This window comes from Cebus imitator, unplaced genomic scaffold (assembly GCF_001604975.1).
Source record: "Cebus imitator isolate Cc_AM_T3 unplaced genomic scaffold, Cebus_imitator-1.0 Scaffold537, whole genome shotgun sequence".
Classification (NCBI taxonomy): domain Eukaryota; kingdom Metazoa; phylum Chordata; class Mammalia; order Primates; family Cebidae; genus Cebus; species Cebus imitator.
This window is the reverse complement of record NW_016107852.1, coordinates 436689-456731: the sequence shown is the minus strand read 5'-3', so window position 1 is coordinate 456731 and position 20043 is coordinate 436689. Positions and strand designations below refer to the sequence as shown.

General features: G+C 42.8%; 1 protein-coding gene across 6 annotated transcripts in view; it reads left to right on the top strand.

Annotated features, from left to right (window-relative positions):
* Window positions 1-18552, top strand: part of SHROOM3 (shroom family member 3) — a 379035-nt gene extending 360483 nt beyond the window's left edge. For all 6 annotated transcript variants that reach the window (XM_017514760.2, XM_017514761.2, XM_037733554.1 and 3 more), the window contains 2 exons: window positions 10267-10539; window positions 17565-18552. In XM_017514760.2, coding sequence (XP_017370249.1) covers window positions 10267-10539; window positions 17565-17933 — 642 coding nt within the window. In that variant the 3' untranslated portion in view covers window positions 17934-18552. The remainder of the gene's footprint in view (window positions 1-10266; window positions 10540-17564) is intronic.
* The last annotated feature ends 1491 nt before the right edge of the window (window positions 18553-20043 follow it).

The following is a 20043-nucleotide window of genomic DNA, read 5'->3' as shown; positions in this document are numbered from 1 at the left end:
TTTTAGCTCAGAGAAGTTTGTTATTACCTACCTTCTGAAGCCTTTTTCTGTGAATTCATCAGACTCATTCTCAATCCAGTGTTGTTCACTTGCTGGTGTGGACTTGTGATCCCATGGAGGAGGAGAGGCATTCTGGTTTTGGGTGTTTTCATCCTTTTTGCACTGGTTTCTCCCCATCTTTTTGGATTTATCTACCTGTGGTCTTTGTAGTTGGTGACTTTCGGATGGGGTCTCTGAGTGGATGTCCTTTTTGTTGATGTTGAAGTTATTTCTTTCTGTTTTTTTAGTTTTCCTTCTAAAAGGCCCCTCTGCTATAGGACTGCTGGAGGTCTACTCCAGACCCTGCTTGCCTGGGGATCACCTGCAGCAGCTGCAGAACAGTAAGGGTTGCTGCCAGTTTCTTCTTCTGTTATCTTCGTCTCAGAAGGATACCCTCCAGATGTCAGCCTGAGCTCTCCTTTATGAGGTGTCTCTTAGGTTATACAGGGGTCAGGGATCTGCTTGAGGAGACAGTCTGTCCCTTATAGGAGCTCCTTATAGGAGCTCCAGTGCTGAGCTGTGAGCTCCGTTGTTTTGTTCAGAGCTGCTGGTCAGGTACGTTTAAGTCTGCTGCAGAACTCATAACTGCCTTTTTTTCCTAGGTGCTCTGTCCTGGAAAGGTGGGCTTTTATTTATAAGTTCCTGATGTGCTGCTGCCTTTTTTTCAGAGATGCCCTGCACAGCAAGGAGGTAGGCTAGTCACAGTGTGCCAGCAGAGGTGTTGCTGAGCTGCTATGGGCTCTGCCCAGCTGCTGTGTGAACTTCCTTGCAGTTTTGTTTAGAGGTATAGTTAGAACTGCCTCAGTAATAGTGGACTGCCTCGGTAGTAATGGTGGACTGCCTCAGTAGTGCTGGACTGCCTCAGTAATTGTGGATGCCCTTCCCTGCACAGAGCTGGACCGGCCCGGGTCCAGCTGTGCTTGTTGTGAAACTCTCAATCCAGAGTGTTTCAGATTGCTGGTCTTTGTGCGGATGGGACCTGCCAAGCCAGATCACCTGGCTCCCTGTTTCAGCCTCCTTTTTTTTCAGTTGAATGGGTGGCTCTGTCTTGCAGGCATTCCAGACGCCAGTATTTGTGTGAGTTTTTGATTGGAGACCCGCAGCTCCAGCTGATACAGCACCGTGGAAACTCGTGGCACTTTTCAGCCCAGGAATCTCCCAGTCTGTGGGCAGAAATAACTCGTTTGGAAATGCAGTGATCACTCACCCTCTGCAGTGTTCTCACTGGGAAGTGCACTCCAGAGCTGTTTCTATTTGGCCATCTTGGATCACCCTGCCATATTATTAAGCAAAATTCTACTTAAGCTGATCACATGATTCCCTATTCTGAAGGCCAATATGCTTTGGCTTCAGAAACTTAGAGGAATACTTCAAAAGGCAAAAGAAATCTCTTGTTCCCCTGAGTCAGCTTTTCTCAGATCAGTGGCTCTCAGCTGCCCATTCCTGCTGCTCTTCCTTCATTCCTGAAGTTCCAGCTCTCCCTCTGCTCTTACTTCGTTTCAGTATTTATTTTAGTATAGGTTTGCTGATGACACATTCTTTAAGTTTTCTTTATCCAGGAATGTCTTTATTCCACTGTCATTCTTGAAGGGCATTTTCACTGGCTATGGAGTTCTGGGTTGACTCTTTTCTTTGATTACTTAAATGTTCACTTTCCTCTTACTTCCCTAGTTTCCAATGAGAAGTGCACCGTCCTTTAAATCTTGGCTCCTCCTGTATGCAGTGTGTTGTTTTTCTCTGGCTACTGTCTTTAGTCTTCAGCATTTTAATTACGATGTGGATGGATCCAGTTTTCCTTGAGTTGATCCTATTTGGGGTTTGCTCAGCCTGTTGATTCTGTAAATTTATGTCTTTTGCCAAATTCTGGAAGTTTTCAGCCATTCTGTCTTCAAATATTTTTAATGTGTTAATCTCTTTTCCTTCTCCCTTCAGGACTTTAGTGGCTAGTGACACAGTATTACAATGATGGTTCATATTTTCCAAAGGTCACACAAGCTCCATTCATTTTTTTTTTTTAAAGATCTGTTTTCTTTCAATCCTTCAGACTGGATAATTTCTGTTGGTCTGTTTTCAGGTTCACTGACTTTCCTAAATCTATTCTGCCAGTGATTTTTTTAAAATTTTAAGTATTATAGCTTTCAGTTCTAAAATTTACATTAAAAAAAAAGTTTCTATTTGTTTGCTGAGAAGTTCTCTCTTTTCATAGTTGTTTTAAAGACTCTTGCAGAGGCTGGGCACATGGCTCATGCCTGTAATCCAGCACTGAGGGAGGCCAAGGCAGACAGATCTCTTGAGTCTAAGAGTTCGAGACCAGTCTGGGCAACGGTGAAACCACCTCTACAAAAAAAAAAAAAAAAAAAATTAGCCAGGTGTGGGTGCCTGCAATCCCAGCTGCCTGGGATGCTAAGGTGGGAGGATCACTGATCCCAAAAGGTCAAGGCTGCAGTGAGCTGTGATTGCACCACTGAGCTCCAGCCTGGGCAGCATCTGGCAATCCCAACATCTGGGTTATCTCATCATTAGCATCTGTTCATTGCCTTTTCCCCTGAGAGTCAGTCACCATTTCACTGGCTCTTTGTATATTAATTATACATTGTATTCTGAACATTTTGAATATTATGCTGTGAGGCTCTGAGTTCTGTTAGAATCCTTTAGAGAATTTCTTTTTGTTATGTTTTAGTTTTAGCAGGCAGTCAACCTAGTTACGTTTAGCCCACAGGTTCTGTGTTACCCTTGGGTGGTAGTTCCAATGTCAATTTTGTTTTCAGGGCCATTCCTATATTGTACCGGTCTGTCCCACTTGTGCCCCTTGCAGGGGTTAGTCTGAGACTCAAGTGTTATTTCTCAAAGTCTTTGCTGTGTTGCTATGGCTCTTACCACAAATGTGCAGACTAAAGGTGTGCTGAGGACGTGTGTCTGCCCCTGCACAGAATGAGGGCATCTTCTTTCTCAGCTCTCTCCCATCCAGTGTTAGCCCCACACACTCTGGCTGGAGAAAGAGGCTGTGCTAGTGTTCTGTGCTGCTATGCAGCTCTGCATGACCAGGACCACCCTCCCTGGAAAAGAGGAAAAGATAATGGGGATTCTCCTCACACTCTTTGGATGACGGGGTCTCATTTTCCCAGTTCCTCTGGCCAGAAGGAGGAGTTTTCTCTTGGGATTTTCAGAACCTGTGCCCCTGCTGTGCAGTGCAGCTCTGAGTGCAGTCACCTTGGGGACACAGCTGGGAGAGAAGAGGAAAGAGAGCGAGTTGGAAAAGGAGAGGATTTCCTCCATACTCTTTAGCTCACAGAGACACCTTTCCTAGACCTCTGGCTTTAAAGGCAGGGTTTTCTCAGGGGTTTTGCTACTGTAGCGTCTGAGCAGCTCCACACTGGCCCTGTCCTCAGATCAGAGCTACAACTAAAGGAGAGAAAACAGGAAACTCACCCGCAGTTATGGGTTGCACTTCAGGCTTGACTGCTTTCCCCCATCACTGCTATGGTGACCTTTTCAGAGTCCTCTTCAGAATCTAGAGATTGTAATTGTGATAAGTAGGAGAGGCTGCAGCAGGCTGGTGCTGTCTTGGCCCCACAGCCCCAGAGTTTGTCAGTAGGCAGAGAGACATTTTAGAGAAGTCACTCTGGCAGCTGAGTGTGGAGCAGGACAGGACAAGGGTGGATGTGGGGTCTCACAGCCTTCTGGGAAAGCAGTGATAAGGGTCTCAGGGCCTCAGGGCCAGTGCAGTAGGAGCAGTGAGAAACAGGCACATTAAAAAAAAAAGTAGTGGTAAGATGGGCAGAGCATAGTGACAGAGTAGATTAGATGGAAGGGAGAAGAGTCAAGGATGACTCCCAAGCCCCCGGCCTTAGCTAACTGTCAGAACTCAAACAGGGAAAAGGGGAAGGTCATTTGGGGGAGGGGAGATGATGAATTTAGCTAAATTTGAAGAGATGTAATATTGTTTCTAGCAGGTTATCAAAGATCGTTGCTAACTGCAACTGAGAGACCATGCTAAGCAGATAGGGTGGCTTTCTGGCCATAAGCCTTCCAGAGAGGAAATGGTAAAGAACCATTGGCAGAGAATGTTCTGGAGAACATCTGAAATGGCAGCCAGGTCCCCGTGATTCTTCTGCTTTAAAGAGGTTACATAACATGGAATGGAGCTTTGATCTAGTTGCTGTCTCTAGGACAGAAAGTGCCACTGCCTTGCTGATGGTGTGACATTCAGCTAAAGAAAGCAGACACAGCTGCTGCAGCCTGCATCCTCCCTTTTAAGACCAAAGAAAGACACCAGGAAAGCCTATATGGTAGAAATGGCTTTATCTAGTCCTTGTTTTTACAAGCTAAGCTGAATCCTACTCCATTCCTAAACCATGCCGCTTGGCTAGTAGCCCTGAACTACTCTTAAGATGGAGACACACGGAGGCCAACTGTGTGTGGAGTGATGTTACTGGCAGCGTGGTCTTGTCATCAGGGAAAGGAGTTGAGTATTCCTCCTGGAGGCATCTGCCTAAAATGAGTGGTGTGTCATCTTCAAATTGTTGTCTAATCATCTGACTGCACAAGAAAATAATTAGAATGTATGTAATACTTTGATATTTTCCAGAGTGCTTGCACCAGCCTTCAGCTCGTCAGACTTCTGGCATCCATCTTAACTTTCATGTTTCAAAAAATCAAATTTCTAGAAAAGGCTTTTGAAAAACTCAGTAGTGGAAAGAAACAAGGTTTTCCTTTTCATCCTCATGGTTTTCATTATTTCTGTTATGACTTCCTTTGAAACTAATATCATGTGTTGTGATTTCCGCCAGCCTCGTTTGAACCTCATAGCATTCTTATGAGCTGTTTTAATATAGTGATGAAAGTCTGAAGCCAGATGATCTGTGTTTAAGCCTGGCTCTGTCACTTCCCAGCTATATGGCCTTGGGCAAGTTAAATAACCTCTATCCTCCTCACTTTACTCATCAGTAAATGGGGATAATAATACCTTTCTCATCAGGTTGTTGGAAGTAGTAATTCAATTGTAAAACGCTTAAATGGTGTCTGGCACAGAGAGCTGAATAATTAGACATTATTATTAGTTTTTGGCATGCATTATTGTCTTCTCGCTGTGGATAACTGAGACACAGAAGGTCAAGTGACTTACCTGATGCCAAATTTTATGTCAGAACCTCCTGCCTCCTTGTCCAGTGTTCGTCCTGCAGCAGGCAGGAAGTGGGGAAGGGTCCAGCAGGACATTTCTGCAGAGGATGAGGTGGGAGGGAGGGTCTGCAAAGCTATGTTTGGAGAAAGAACCCTTATAAATAGCATCTCACACAGGGTGAGCCAGCAGTTTATGCCAGATGACAAGTAGATACATGATTTTACAAATTAAGTAGCTCCTGAGAGACTAACGTGATTTAAAACAAAATACACCTCTTCTCCCTCCCCCAGTGAGTTATTCTGGTAGAAATTGGTAGGTTTTTTGGAAGAGATCTGCCTGGCAAAGAAATGGCTGTTTAGTACAGCCAGCTTTCCCTTGTTGCTGTCAGTTTCTCAAATCTCACTTAACTGCATTTTTAAATTCAAATTTTCAATTTGGGTAGGGTTTTCAAAAAATTCAAATGCCACCTAACTGAGGAACATTCAGCCAGGAGTGACTGATGTGACCACTCAGTAATTCTGGCCTTAGCATCTATGGCTGAGCTGTGAGATAGCACATTACAGCCCAGCAAATATTAATAGCTTTCTGAAATCAGAATGCCATGAAATGTATATGCTTCTTTTCACAAAGCCTCCCTGCATCACTCTTATACATTTTCACCTCATTTTGTTCTTTCTTGTACCGTGAAGCCTGGGGTACACACATGCTCCTATGACAGATTCTTTTTAAAAATTTATTTATTATACTTTAAGTTCTGGAGTACATGTGTAGGTTTGTTACATAGGTATACACGTGCCATGGTGGTGGTTTGCTGCATCCATTGCCCTGCCATCTACATTAGGTATTTCTCCTAATGCTATCGCTCCCCAGTCCCCCGACCCTGCAGGCCCTGGTGCGTGATGCCTCCCTCCCTGTGTCCGTGTGTTCTCATTGTTCAACAGCCACTTATGAGTGAGAATATGTGGTGTTTGGTTTTCTGTTCTGTGTCAGTTTGCTAAGAATGATGGTTTCCAATTTCATCCATGTCCCTGCAAAGGACAATGAACTCAACCTTCTTTATGGCTGCATAGTATTCTGTGGTATATATGTGTCACATTTTCTTTATCCAGTCTAGCATTGATGGGCATTTGGGTTGGTTCCAAGTCTTTGCTGTTGTGAACAGTGCCACAATAAACATATATGTGCATGTGTCTTCATAACAGAATGATTTATAATCCTTTGGGTATATACCCAGTAATGGGATTGCTGGGTCAAATGGTATTTCTAGTTCTAGATCTTTGAGGAATCACCACACTGCCTATGACAGATTTATTTATGGTTCTGCCCAGCACTGATGTCTCTGAAAAGCAAAACAGGGTCTGGGAAGGAAAGATAGGGTAGATTGGATGGTTGTATCTAAACCCTGATTGCAATTCAGGTGGATTAAAGTTCTTTTGACCCCTCCAGCCTACTGAACCTTGCTCACCTCAGAGCCACCCCTGCAGTGTTGCTGACCTGCTTAGGTGCTGGGAAGAGCTGTTGAGCTGAGTTTAGCAGAAAATTTGAAAGGATGAGTTCTCTCCTCTCATCACTCACCTACACATGTGAGAGCAACTACTTATCCTTGGTTTCTGCTCATTTGCAAATTGATAAGCCTCACACATGTCCTTTAAAATACCAGCCTCTGGCCAGGCACGGTGGCTCACACCTGTAATCCCAACACTTTGGGAGCCAAGGCAGGCAGACAACCTGAGGTCAGGAGTTTGAGACCAGCCTGACCAACATGGTAAAACCCTGTCTCTACTAAAAATACAAAATTAGCTGGGTGTGGTGGTGCATGCCTGTAATCCCAGCTACTCGGGAGGCTGAGGCAGGAGAATCACTTGAACCTGAGAGGCAGAGGTTGCAATGAGCCGAGATCACGCCATTGCACTCCAGCCTGGGCAACAAGAGCGAAATTTCATCTCAAAATAAAATTTAAAAACCATCTGAGAGCCATAGGAGGATTTTTAAATACAGTGAGGCCACATAAAATACTTAATAGTTTAATAAGTGTTTTAGTTCCTTCCAGAAATGACAACACACAGTACTAGTTTCAAAAAAAGTCATTAATAGAAATAATGAAAAACAGGCTGGGGGAAAAAGAAAAAAACTACCTTGTTTCTTTCCACTATTTAGTTTTTAAAAAGCATTTTCTAGACATGCTAGAAATTCTACTTCTCGGGACATGAGGTTGAAATGGACGCCTGAAATCTGAATGAACCAAAAGGCCTTTTCCTGAGGGTGGAGTGATAAGAATGTTTTGCCCTGGTAACTATCTCTTTGGGTTTGGTGTAGCCTGGTTGTCTTTAAGTATCTTCCAGTAACATCTAGAGCGACAAGCCTAGGAAATGTACCCTACGAGTTAATTCCTGGGCTGACCTCACATAGATGACATTCTCTCTCATTATCTATCTGAAAAACAGGAATGATGACATTTGACTTACTTAACCCAGTCCAGCAGGAATGTTGGGAGACACAACAGCAGGCAGTTTATTTTTCCTGCTGCGTTGCATTCCAGTATCCTTGCTGTTTTCTCCATATGAGCCGATATCACAGTGATATCGGTTGCCAGCCATTTTGCTGGAGCTACATGATATGTTATATATTTTGCTAGAGGTACATAACATTATCTTGCAGGTAAATTCCATAGCTTCCAACCAGAATTGCTTTTTTGGAAAATGGAATTTTTCCAGGAGAAGATAAGAAAACTTAATAGTTAATATTAAGCAATTTTAACAGCTTGAGTAAAAGCGAAGATTATAACTTTTGATGAGTTGGTCCAGCAGATGTGACTGTTTTAGCCACTTGCAACCTCTAGGATTAGGCAGATTGAGAAAACAAGATGTACCATTAAGCCAGGACCTAGACATTTCAAGGACATTACGAACTTCATTCACTTGTGAAGTACCTCTGATGGTCCAGCTCCAAGAGGGGCAGATTGTGGAGAAGTAAATAGTTCCCTAACTATTGTGATTACATTCCTAATGGATCTTCTCTAGTGCTGATGTTGAAGAAATAGTACAAAATGTTGTTAGTACCCTTCAATTCTGTTGGTCAAAAATGTTTTTCCTGTTTTTTTTTTTTCCCCCTTTAAAATGGACATATACTTCCAACATAGAAGTTGTAACCTTTATGTTTAATCACATTTCCAGTTGAAGCCAGTTTGGGGTGTGCATGTGTATATATGTGCATGTGTGTATGTATCTATATAGTGTATGTGTGTACATATGAAGAATTTTTGAACTGGGAGCTTTTTAGTGGTTAAAAAAAGAATAAGTTTTAACCAAAAAAGATTGCCTTCTTTCCATCTAGCTATTTTAGGCCAAGAGAAAAATGAAAGACTAATTATAAAAACCGCAGAGCTGAATTTCTTTTGTGCAACAGCAGCAGTAGACACTTAATATAAATGGATTCAAACCAGAAGCTACTAAGACCACTAAGACATTTACTTCTTTCCTTCAGTTAAATATATTGGATAGTTGCATAACTATTTTATAAGTATGGAAATTTGTGATTAAGGTGTCCAATTGCACAGCTCTGGTATCCGGTCACAGGTCAGGTATGATAACAAGGGGCTGACTTTCTGATAAAGGCCTTGGTGTCACTCTTTTCTTCCTTCTTTCTTTCTTTTTCTTTCTTTTTTCTCTTTCTCTTTCTTTTTCTCTTTCTTTCTTTTCTTCTTTCTTTCCTTTCTTTTCTTCTTTCTTCTTTCCTTTTCTTTTCTTTCTTTTCTTCTTTCTTTCCTTTCTTTCTCTTTCTTTCTTTCTTTTTCTTTCCTTCCTTCCTTCTTTCTTTTCTTTTCTTTTTTCTTTTTTTTGAGACAGAGTTTTGCTTTTGTCACCCGGGCTGGAGTATAATGGTGCGATCTTGACTCACTGCAACCTCCACATCCTGGGTTCCATTGATTCTCCTGCTTCAACCTTCCCAGTAGCTGAGATTACCTGCCACCACGCCTAGCTAATTTTTGTATTTTTACTAGAGACGGTGTTTCACCATGTTGGCCAGACTTGTCTTGAACTCCTGACCTCAGATGATCCTCTCGCCTTGGCCTCCCAAGGTGCTGGGATTACAGGTGTGAGCCACTGCACCTGGCCTGGTGTCACTATTTCTACTGATTGTACAAGGGTGGCCCCTAAACTGAGGGTGACTTGAGTTCACGGTTCATGTGTCTAGGCTATCACTACACCTCACAGTGTCTTCATTTCCTCCCTTATTATAGGTAGATAAAACAGCATCTACTATAAGATTGCTGAGAAGACTAAGTAACATAATCAATGTAGAGTTTCTCCATAGTGTACAGCACATATCAATTGCTCTACAAATGGTAGCCACAGCTAATATTCAACTCAGCTTTGAGACCTTGGGCAAATCCCTTAATTCCTCTGACTCTTGGCCTATTTGTAAAATGAGAATACTGTTTACTTGCCTACTTACCCATGGTATTACCATGAGGACCAAATGAGAACATATCTTAAAAGGACTTTTAAAAATGAGTAGTTGGCCTGGCACAGTGGCTCACACCTGTAATCCCAGCACTTTGAGAAGCCAAGGTAGGTAGATCACTTGACGTCAGGAGTTCGAGACCAGCCTGGCTAACATGGTGAAATCCCTTCTCTACTAAAAATATAAACATTAGTCAGGCATGGTGGCAGGCACCTGTAAGCTACTCGGGAGGCTGAAGCAGGAGAAGCACTTGAAACCAGAAGGTAGAGGTTGCAGTGAGCCTAGATCGTGCCCCTGCACTCTAGCATGGGTAACAAGAGTGAAACTCCATCTCAAAAAAAAAAAAAAAAAGTTAACAAACCAGTTGGAAGGCAAAGCTGTACATAGCATGACACAATGGAAAACATTACAAGGCTGCTTGTAATCAAGTGTTGGCGCGTGAGGTTCAGAGAAAGGCAATGGTAAACCCTTAGGGAAAGAAGTCTATTATGGCATAATGTTGGGGGATAGTCCCATATAGAGACAGGGAAGTGTATTCAGCTGAGCCTTGAAGATGACAGAAGGTGGCTGGGGGGAGGTGACTCCTGCTTCTACTGGTAGCTCCTGTTGGCTGATCTTTGTGGTCTCATCTGTCATTTCAGGCTGAGCTCATTGGAAGCCTCACCCACAAGCTGGAGACCCTCCAGGAGGCGAAGGGCAGCCTGCTCATGGACATCAAGCTCAACAACGCCCTGGGAGAAGAGGTGGAGGCTTTGATCAGCGAGCTCTGCAAGCCCAATGAGTTTGACAAGTACAGGATGTTCATAGGGGACTTGGACAAGGTGGTCAACCTGCTACTCTCCCTCTCGGGGCGTCTGGCCCGTGTTGAGAACGTCCTTAGTGGCCTTGGTGAAGATGCCAGTAATGAAGAAAGGGTAGGTGGCCTAGCAATACAGTTCAACAAGTTCTCCCTTAGAGCCCACATACAGAGAGGCGCCATTAGATGCCATCCTTTCTCTCAGGAATATATGGGGCAAATCTCTTTGGAGCAGGGAGAGAATACATGTATAGATAACCAAGAAACAGAGAAGGCACTTTCTGTGTCAAGATGTAGTGCTAACTGGGTGCAGTGGCTCACACCTGTAATTCCAGCACTTTGGGAGCCTTAGGCGGGCCTCCTGAACTCCTGAGACCAGCCTGGCTAACGTGGTGAAACCCATCTCTACTAAAAAATACGAAAATTAGCCAGGCATCATGGTGCGTGCTTGTAATCCCAACTACTTGGAAGGCTGAGGCAGGAGAATCACTTGAATCTAGGAGGTGGGGGTTGCAGTGAGCCAAGATTGTGTCACTGCACTCCAGCCTGGGCAACAGAGTGAGACTCCACCTCAAAAAAATAAATAAATAAAAATAAAATTTTAAAAAAGCCAGGTGCAGTGGCTCACACCTATAATCCCAGCACTTTGGGAGGCCAAGGTGGGCAGATCACGAGGTCAGGAGTTTGAGACCAGCCTGGTCAATATGGTGAAACCCCGTCTCTACTAAAAATACAAAAATTAGCCAGGTGTGGTGGCAGGTGACTGTAGTCCCAGCTACTCGGTAGGCTGAAGCAGAAGAATCGCTTGAACCCGGGAGATGGAGGTTGCAGTGAGCAGAGACTGTGCTGCTGCACTCCAGCCTGGGTGACAGAGTGAGACTCCGTCTCAAAAAAATAATAATAATGTAATGCTGACACTTAAGACTCAGGGAATGCTTGGGAAAGTAAAAAACACAAGCACCAGTTTCTTTCCTCCCAGCTATGCTCCTTCCTTTCTTTCCCAAAAAGATAAAAGCATGATAAGTACATTAAAACAGGGAGGGGGCAGGGGCATAGGCTCAAGGCTCCAGGGCATCTCCAGGCACTTGGTGAGGATGCACCCCCTCCTTGAAGGGAAGGGTACAGGGGGACAGGTAACAGTGCTGACACCGCTGGAGACAATTCACCAAGAACTTCCACCTGTCAGGTACTGTGAGCTTATGCGCCATCTCATGGAATCCTCACAACAGCCCAGTGAGGAGGCTAGGACAGGAGGAGTCCTGCTGCAGACCCCAAGTTGTATCTCTACATTGAACAGAATTCCAGAGCTATAGAGCATTCTTCGTCTACTCATCTGTACAGCAAATAGTTACTAGGGGTCTAGTATGTGCCACTTGGTGGTCTAGGCACATGGGATACATTTGTGAGCAAAGCGGACAGATCCTGCCCTCCTGATACTGAGCAACAAACAGTAGACACAATTATTTTATATATATGTGTGCACACAGTATGTGTATGTATACATGCTAGAAGATGGAAGGTACTCCAGCCATGAAGAGGGGCTCCTTTTCTTGTCTATGCTGCCATCCTTCTTTTTCTTCTTTTTTTTTTTTTTTTTTTTTTGTCACCCACGCTTGAGTGCAATGGTGCAATCTAAGCTCACTGCAACCTCTGCCTCCCAGGTTCATGTGATTCTTGTGCCTCAACCTCCTGAGTAGCTGAGATTACAGGCACATGCCACCATGCCCGGCTAATTTTTATATTTTTAGTAGAGATGGTTTTGCTATGTTAACCAGGCTGGTCTCGAACTCCTGACGTCAGGTGATCCACCTGCCTCGGCCCCCCAGAGTGTCTGGGACGACAGGCGTGAGTCACCACGCGCGGCCTACCATCTTTCTTTCTCATTGCTCTCATGGACTCTCGAATAATTTCTCCTACTACAGTATATATATTGCATTAAAAGGAAAGATGTCCTTTTTCAAATAAGTTTTAAAAGGATTAGAAAAAGTCTGGATGCTAAGCATTTAGGAAAGTCACTCAGCATTTAGGAACTCGGCAGCACCACCCTCAGCATCTACCTTGTGTAAATGTACTGAGCCAGCTTCCTTATCTAGAAATTACCTGATACTGCCTAACTCAGAAGTGTTTCGTTTCCTCCTTTCTTCTACTTGACAAACAGCTAACAGTAGCCTGTCAAATACTGTGTGCTAGGGAAAAATGCTGACCAAAACACAGGCCCCGCCCTCCAGGAAAGCAGTAGGCAGTTGTGTGCTGGTGCTGCGCGTAGTGAGAAACTCAGCCATGAAGCAGCTCTCAGGTGCGGGAGTGTAAGGCAGGAAAGACTTCACACGGTGGCACATGAAGACATTTTAAAAGGACCTCTTAATTGTGAGAGGACCGAGAGGGGAAGGGCCTCACCGTTTAGAAGAAATACCATGGACAAAGTCAAGAAAGAGACGCTATGTTTACGAATCGATTTGCATGTTTGGTATGTCTAGAACATACACTGATTGCTCGGTTGGTTTTTAAAAATAGTGAGTTATAGGAATATTAGAAACGGACAGAAAGTCCATGGCCCCATCAAAAGGGATAAAGAAGGAAGTTCAAAGAAGGTATGGGAAACCAGGAAGGGGTAATGAGGACTCTCCCCTTACTCCTCCCCCAGAGCTAGCATCAGCAGGGAAGCCATTATGGGCCTCCTGAAGTAGCCAAGGCGATTGGAGCCCTTATCAGAACCATAGCTGTAGCTGCTGTAGCACTGAGACCCTGGTAAAAGAATGCAGCCGCCACCAACCCGAAGCCTGGCACAGAGGCAGCCAGGGATACATGCCACAATTTCTTTTTGCACTCTCCAGTCTCTTTCCCATCACTCCCCTTGGTCAAACAGAGGGCAAGGAAGCCCAGTGGATGCAACCCCTAGAGTTCAGCTTTCCTCAGCACCGGGCAGAGGAGAGTGGACCTGGAGAGCCAGACACAATATTCAGCACAGAAAATCATCACAAAGACCTTACCACAGTCATACGCAAGACTTTAAGACTTCAGTCTGTAGGTAGAGAAGGGCCATGAACTAACTTCGTGACTTACTCAGCCTGGGGAAGGGCAAGATTGATGTTAAAATAACAGTTGGGAGGCTCATTATAATACTCTAGACAAGGAGGATTTACGCTGCTGATGCAGGCAGTTGTCCTGGGGATAGAGAATAGGGAAGAAATTCGAGAATGAATTTGGATTAGCAAGGAGCACGTTATATGAGGGAAAGAGCAGAGGAGAAAATAATTCCAGGTTTCCTGTTGGGCCACCTGGATGAATGCTCTACATACCTAAGAAAGACTGAAGCAATTTCTACTTAGGGCAAGATGAATTGTTCTAGAACTGAATTAAATTCCACACTTAAATGCATGCCTGCATTCTTAAATACAAGTAAGTTTGCTCACCTGAAAAATACTACAACAGTATTGGTTTTTATCCTGATTGGTCTTTGTTAAGAAACAAACTGTAAGTAGAAATGAAAAACAGAAGAAAAATAGTTACCCAATGAGGAGTAGTGAAGACCAGGATTGGGGAGGAGTATCTATAAGGCTTCAACTGAATCTCTAAAAAAAATTTCTAATCTGAAGCAAATATGAAAAAGTGTTCATATTAAGATTTGGCACCATTAATGATAGGTACACAGAGTGGTGGGCATTCTCTATACATTTCTGATATCTAAAATATTTTATGTATTTTTTAAGGTAGGTGCTGAAAAAATTCTCAGTTTCTTAATTTATATCTCTATGGTACTTTGAAAGGCATCTTCAAATTTTTTAGGTCTGTTTCTCTGTATAGGGAAAGGAAACTTACGCCAATATGCCTGTAACTCTTCACTTTCCCCCTAGGCATTATTCTGTAAGATGTGACAGGCTAGTTTAGGGGAATTTAGGGCAAAGACACACGAGCCTTTGATAACCCTACATAAGCTATTTGTATTGAGGTATATACTTAAGTGATTTTATTTCTTGATTTTCATTTCAATTTTCCTGAATCACTTTGTTTAAATTTCAGTAGGTTTTTTGGGGAACAGGTGGCATTTCGTTACATGGATAAGTTCTTTGGTGGTGATTTCTGTGATTTTGGTGCACCCATCACCTGAGCAGTGTACACTGTACCCAATGTGTAGTCTTTTATCCCTCACCCACCTCCCACCCTTCCCCAAGTCCCCTAAGTCCTTTATCCTGCTTATGCCTTTGCGTCCTCAATAGCTTAGTGCCCACTTAAAAGTGAGAATATACAATGTTTGGTTTTCCATTTCTGAATTGCTTCACTTAGCATAATGGTCTCCACTTCCATCCGGGTTGCTGTGAATGCCATTATTTCATTCCTTTTTATGGCTGAGTAGTATTCCATGGTGCGGAAAATACCACATTTTCTTTATCCACTTGTTAATTGATGGGCATTTAGGGCTGGTTCCCTTTTTTGCAGTTGCAAATTGTGCTGCTATAAACGTGGGTGTGCAGGTGTCTTTTCTATATAATGACTTCTTTCCTCTGTTTAGATAACTAGTAGTAGGATTGCCGAATCAAATGGTAGATATAGTTTAGTTCTTTCAGGAATCCCCATATTGTTTTCCATAGTAGTTATAGTCATTTACATTTCTACCAGCAGTGTAAGAGTGTTCCCTTTCTATCACATTCATGCCAAATTATTTTTTGATTATGGCCATTCTTGCAGGAGTAAGGTGGCATTGCATTGTGGTTTTGATTTGCATTTCCCTAATAGAGATGTTAAGCAGTTTTTCCATGTTTGTTGGCCATTTGTCCATCTTCTTTTGAGAATTGTCTATTTATGTCCTTTGCCCACTTTTTGATGGGAGTGCTTTTCTCTTGCTGATTTATTTATAGATTCTGGATATTAGTTCTTTGTTGAATACATAGTTTACAAAAATTTTCTCCCACTCTGTGGATTGTCTGTTTACTCTGCTGTTTTTATTTTGCTGTACAAAAGCTCTTCAGTTTAATTAAGTCCCATCCATTTATCTTTGGTTTTTGTCACATTCACTTTTGGATTCTTAGTTATGAACTCTTTGCCAAAGCCAATGTCTAGAAGTGTTTTTCTGATGTTAATCTTCTAGAATTTTAATAGTTTCAGGTCTTAGATTTCAGTCCTTGATCCATCTTGAGTTGATATTTATATAAGGTGAGAGACAAAGATCCAGTTTCATTCTTCTACACGTGGCTTGCCAATTATCTCAGCACCATTTATTGAATAGGGTACCCTTTCCCCATTTGGTTTTTGTTTGCTTTGTCGAAGATCAGTTGGCAGTAAGTCTTTGGCTTTATTTCTGGGTTCTCTATTGTGTTCCATTGGTCTACATGCCTGTTTTTATACTAGTTTCATGCTGTTTTGGTGACTATGGCTTTGTAGTATAGTTTGAAGTTTGGTAATGTGATGCCTCCAGATTTGTTCTTTTTGCTTAGTCTTGCCTTGGCTATGCAGGCTTTTTTTTGGTTCCAGATGAATTTTAGGATTGTTTTTTCTAGCTCTGTGAAGAATGATGGTGTTATTTTAATGGGAATTGCATCAAATTTGTAGATTTCTTTTGGCAGTGTGGTCATTTTCATAATATTGATTCTACCCATCCATGAGCACAGTATGTTTCCATTTGTGTGTGTCACCTGTGATTTATTTGAGCAGTGTTTTGTAGTTTTCCTTGTGGAGGTCTTTAACCTCCTCAAGGTATATTCCTAAGTTTTGTTTTGTTTTGTTTGCAGCTATTGTAAAAGTGGTTGAGTTCTTGATTTGATTCTCAGCTTGATTGCTGTTGGTGTATAGCAGTGCTACTGATTTTTGTACATTGATTTTGTATCATGAGACTTCACTGAATTCATTTATCAGATCTAGGAGCTTTTTGGATGAGTCTTTAGGGTTTTCTAGGTATAGGATCATATCATCGGCAAACAGCAGCAGTTTGACTCCCTCTTTACCGATTTGGATGCCCTTTCTTTCTCTTGTCTGATTGCTCTGGCTAGAACTTCTAGTATGGTATTAAATAGCAGTGGTGGAAGTGGGCATCCTTATCCTATTTCAGTTCTCGGGGAATGCTTTCATCTTTTCCCTGTTCAATATAATGTTGGCTGTGGGTTTGTCTCCTTACTTTGCCTAAAAAGTGTGAATGGTTAAGTTTATATATTTTTTTTTAATTTAAAAATGATATGTGTTACCAGGTTGGATAGAAAACCACATTAAAGTAAATATATACTACAATATCATAGAAAAGTGTAAGAAACTCTTAGAACATAACATTGCCATCATTGTTGAACAGAATTTCTCTCATTTTAGATTCAGAGGCCTGCAAAAGAGAACTGAAAAAATGGAAACTGACTTCTCTGGAGATGGGAAATATGATGATCCCCTTGTTATTACGGATTAGGGAGAGGTTCTCAAACTTTAGCCACAAAAGAATCATCTTGAAGGCTTGTTAAAACAGGTTTCTGGGCCTCACCTCCAGAGTTTTTGATTCAGGAGGTGAAAGAGGGCCCGAACCCTTGCATTTTGGGTGATGCCACTGCTGCTGGTCCAGCAACCACACCTTGAGAACTACCGTATTAGTGTAGTACTCAAGGTACCTTGATGATTATTTTTGAGACAGAGTCTCACTCTGTCACCCAAGCTGGAGTGCAGTGGCACAGTCTCCGCTTACTGCAACCTCCGCCTCCCGGGTTCAAGTGATTTTCATGCCTCAGTCTCTTGAGGAGCTGGTATTACAGGCATGCATGACCACACTCAGCTAACTTTTGTATTTTTAGTAGAGACAGGGTTTCCTCATGTTGGTCAGGATGGTTTTGAACTCCTGGCCTCAAGTGATCCACCCGTCTTGGCCTCCCAAAGTCACCATGCCCAGCTGATGATTGGTTTTTTAAGTCTAGAATCCAAAAGCAATTTTATTCCTAACCAATTTAAAGTAACACCTCTCAAATTGAAGCTACCCTATGACACTACAAATTAGAGAATGCTGCAATATGCAATATAAAGATAATGAGCTGATTTTCAAAAAGTTAGCCTCCTTACAGTGACAATAGGAATAGAGTGTAGATATTTCCCAGTCCTGTCAGAGGTGTCCTTGCAGGGAGTCTGGCTCTTTTCTCCTTTCCCCTGGCCTTTGTTGATCTGTCCAATTTGCTCTGGCAGAGCTCTCTCTGTGAGAAAAGGAAGATCCTGGCTGGGCAGCACGAGGACGCCCGGGAGCTGAAGGAGAACCTGGATCGCAGGGAGCGGGTAGTGCTGGGCATCCTGGCCAATTACCTTTCTGAGGAGCAGCTCCAGGACTACCAGCACTTTGTGAAAATGAAGTCCACACTCCTCATCGAGCAGCGGAAGCTGGACGACAAGATCAAGCTGGGCCAGGAGCAGGTCAAGTGTCTGCTGGAGAGCCTGCCCTCGGATTTCATTCCCAAGGCTGGGGCCCTGGCTCTGCCCCCAGACCTCACAAGTGAGCCCACTCCTACCGGGGGCTGTACTTTCGGTGGTATTTTCCCAACATTAACCTCTCCACTTTAACCTCTTCTAAAATACCCAACCAAAAGATGACTGTTTCTATCAACACTATTTAATCTGAAAAATGTTTCAGTACAAACCACTGTTTGAACTATCTGGGTTGTTGGTGTTTGTTGTGGATGAAAGGAAAAAAATTCTCTCCAAGAGGAAGCCTGTTTTTTCCTTCTTGCCCTTCCTGATTGATCTTCTGAGAGCTCGAATGCTGCTGGACACATACCCTTTTTCTATTATTACTTTGTAGTAGAAAGTAAGTTAATGAAACAGAACTGATTGGAGGGTGTTTGATCATTTAGTTTTTAACAGGCTGAGGCAACATGGATCCGTGTGTGTCCCCCTCAGGAATGTATCCACAGTGGCCTTCCTTGCTGGTGGGCAGTGTATCCTGATGGCAGGGTACGAGTGCCTTTAATGAAGGGTCTGCAACATAAAGCCTTAAAAAGACACACACTAAGAAGACATTGTAAAACCTTGAACATTGTTATTTATATTTTTTAAAATGGAAACGATCATTGTTTGTTGTGCTAACCACTTATTTGATTCTGTTTTGTGGTGGACGTAGGTAATTACGTTTGAGCTTTGTATTTTGTGAAAACCTTAATGAAATGAATTCCAAAGATAGTCACATTGAGCGTGAAGACTTTTTTTCTTGCATTCCTGACTTGTCTTATTTTTACAAACATGAGCAGGCATTCTGCACTTCACTGGACTTAGTATGGGGGAGTCCTCCCCGGCTCTTCTCCTGTGTCACACCTTCCCCAGGAGGAAGGCCTCGTGCACTACAGTTACTGCATCATTTCCTAGTGCTTCATGTCACTATCACTGGAGGGGAAACAAAGCTAAATTTTATTAACAAAGACAACAACTCTCAGACCTATGTAATAGGAAGTCCAGAATCCAGGCCAATTCAAAATGGAACCCATGCTGTTCTCCTGAACAAGATTTGGGCTAAATACGGCCTGTTTATTGAGGCTGTTTTTTAATGATGCTTTAAAAAAAAAAAAAAAAATGTCCTCCTAAAATATCAAGCCTGTCAACCACACTTTGATTAAAAACTCCCTCCTTAACCTCTGAAGACTGATTTTGCTTTATCATGTTTCAAAAATAACATCTCAGAAGTTACTTTGTAATCCCAGTTGTAAGCCTATAAAAACAAACTGGAAGGATGAGGAGGTTATGGGCTGGCAGCCAGGCTATGTTTACGGTTGCTGGAGATGGCAGTAGCCTAATGCTTTAAGCAAGTGATACATCCCAGGCTGTGCTTCAGGTAGATTTGCTATTTCATATGTTTGATCTGTGGCTGGTGGCCACCTTTGTTGATTTTGGCTGACGAGTTTCATAGCAGCTGGTCATAGAATACTGGGGGAGTAAAATTTTGAAGTTAAAAAAAAGATAAGAGAAGCAAATATCCCTTTTCCCCCTTAGTACATGTTAATTATTTAATGAAGTTTTATCTCCTAGGTAAGAATATCAAAATTTTACTTTGGGTTGCCAATAGAGATATCTTTTGATTAACTTAGAGCCAAATGGCCATCCAGAAATTTCCTGTACACAGTCAACCAAAGCTACTGCTTTATTCTTTGGAGTTTATGTACTACATGACTCCACTGATACAAATAAGACAGGACCTTGGTTTCCAGGGTCCCATGTTTTCATTCAGAAGTTGCATATCCCAGGGAAGCAGTAGAACCAGTGACAGCATTCATTAGCCACACTGCATGATCATCAGACTTAGGCCAACATGGGAGCCCAAAATTAACTCTGCCAGTAACTACCTGTGTGTCTTTCTGATACTGAATGAGCCCTCACAAACCAAGCCCGGAGGAAGCCAGCCAGCAAACATCTACAGCTCTTCTTAGTGAAATTCCTCAGAGGAATCCAGAGGGCTCCCAGTTCCCAACGCTCTTCAAGATGACCATTCTTCAGGATTTGACTGGGAAACATTTTATATATTCAGTCTTTCTCCATAACTTATTTATTTTCCTAAGAAAGGGTCTTATTGTGTTGCCCAGGCTGGAGTGCCGTAGTGCAATCACAGCTCATTGCGGTCTCAACCTCTGAGGCTCAAGCCATCCTCCCATGTCAGCCTCCTGAGTAGCTGGGACCACAGGTGTGC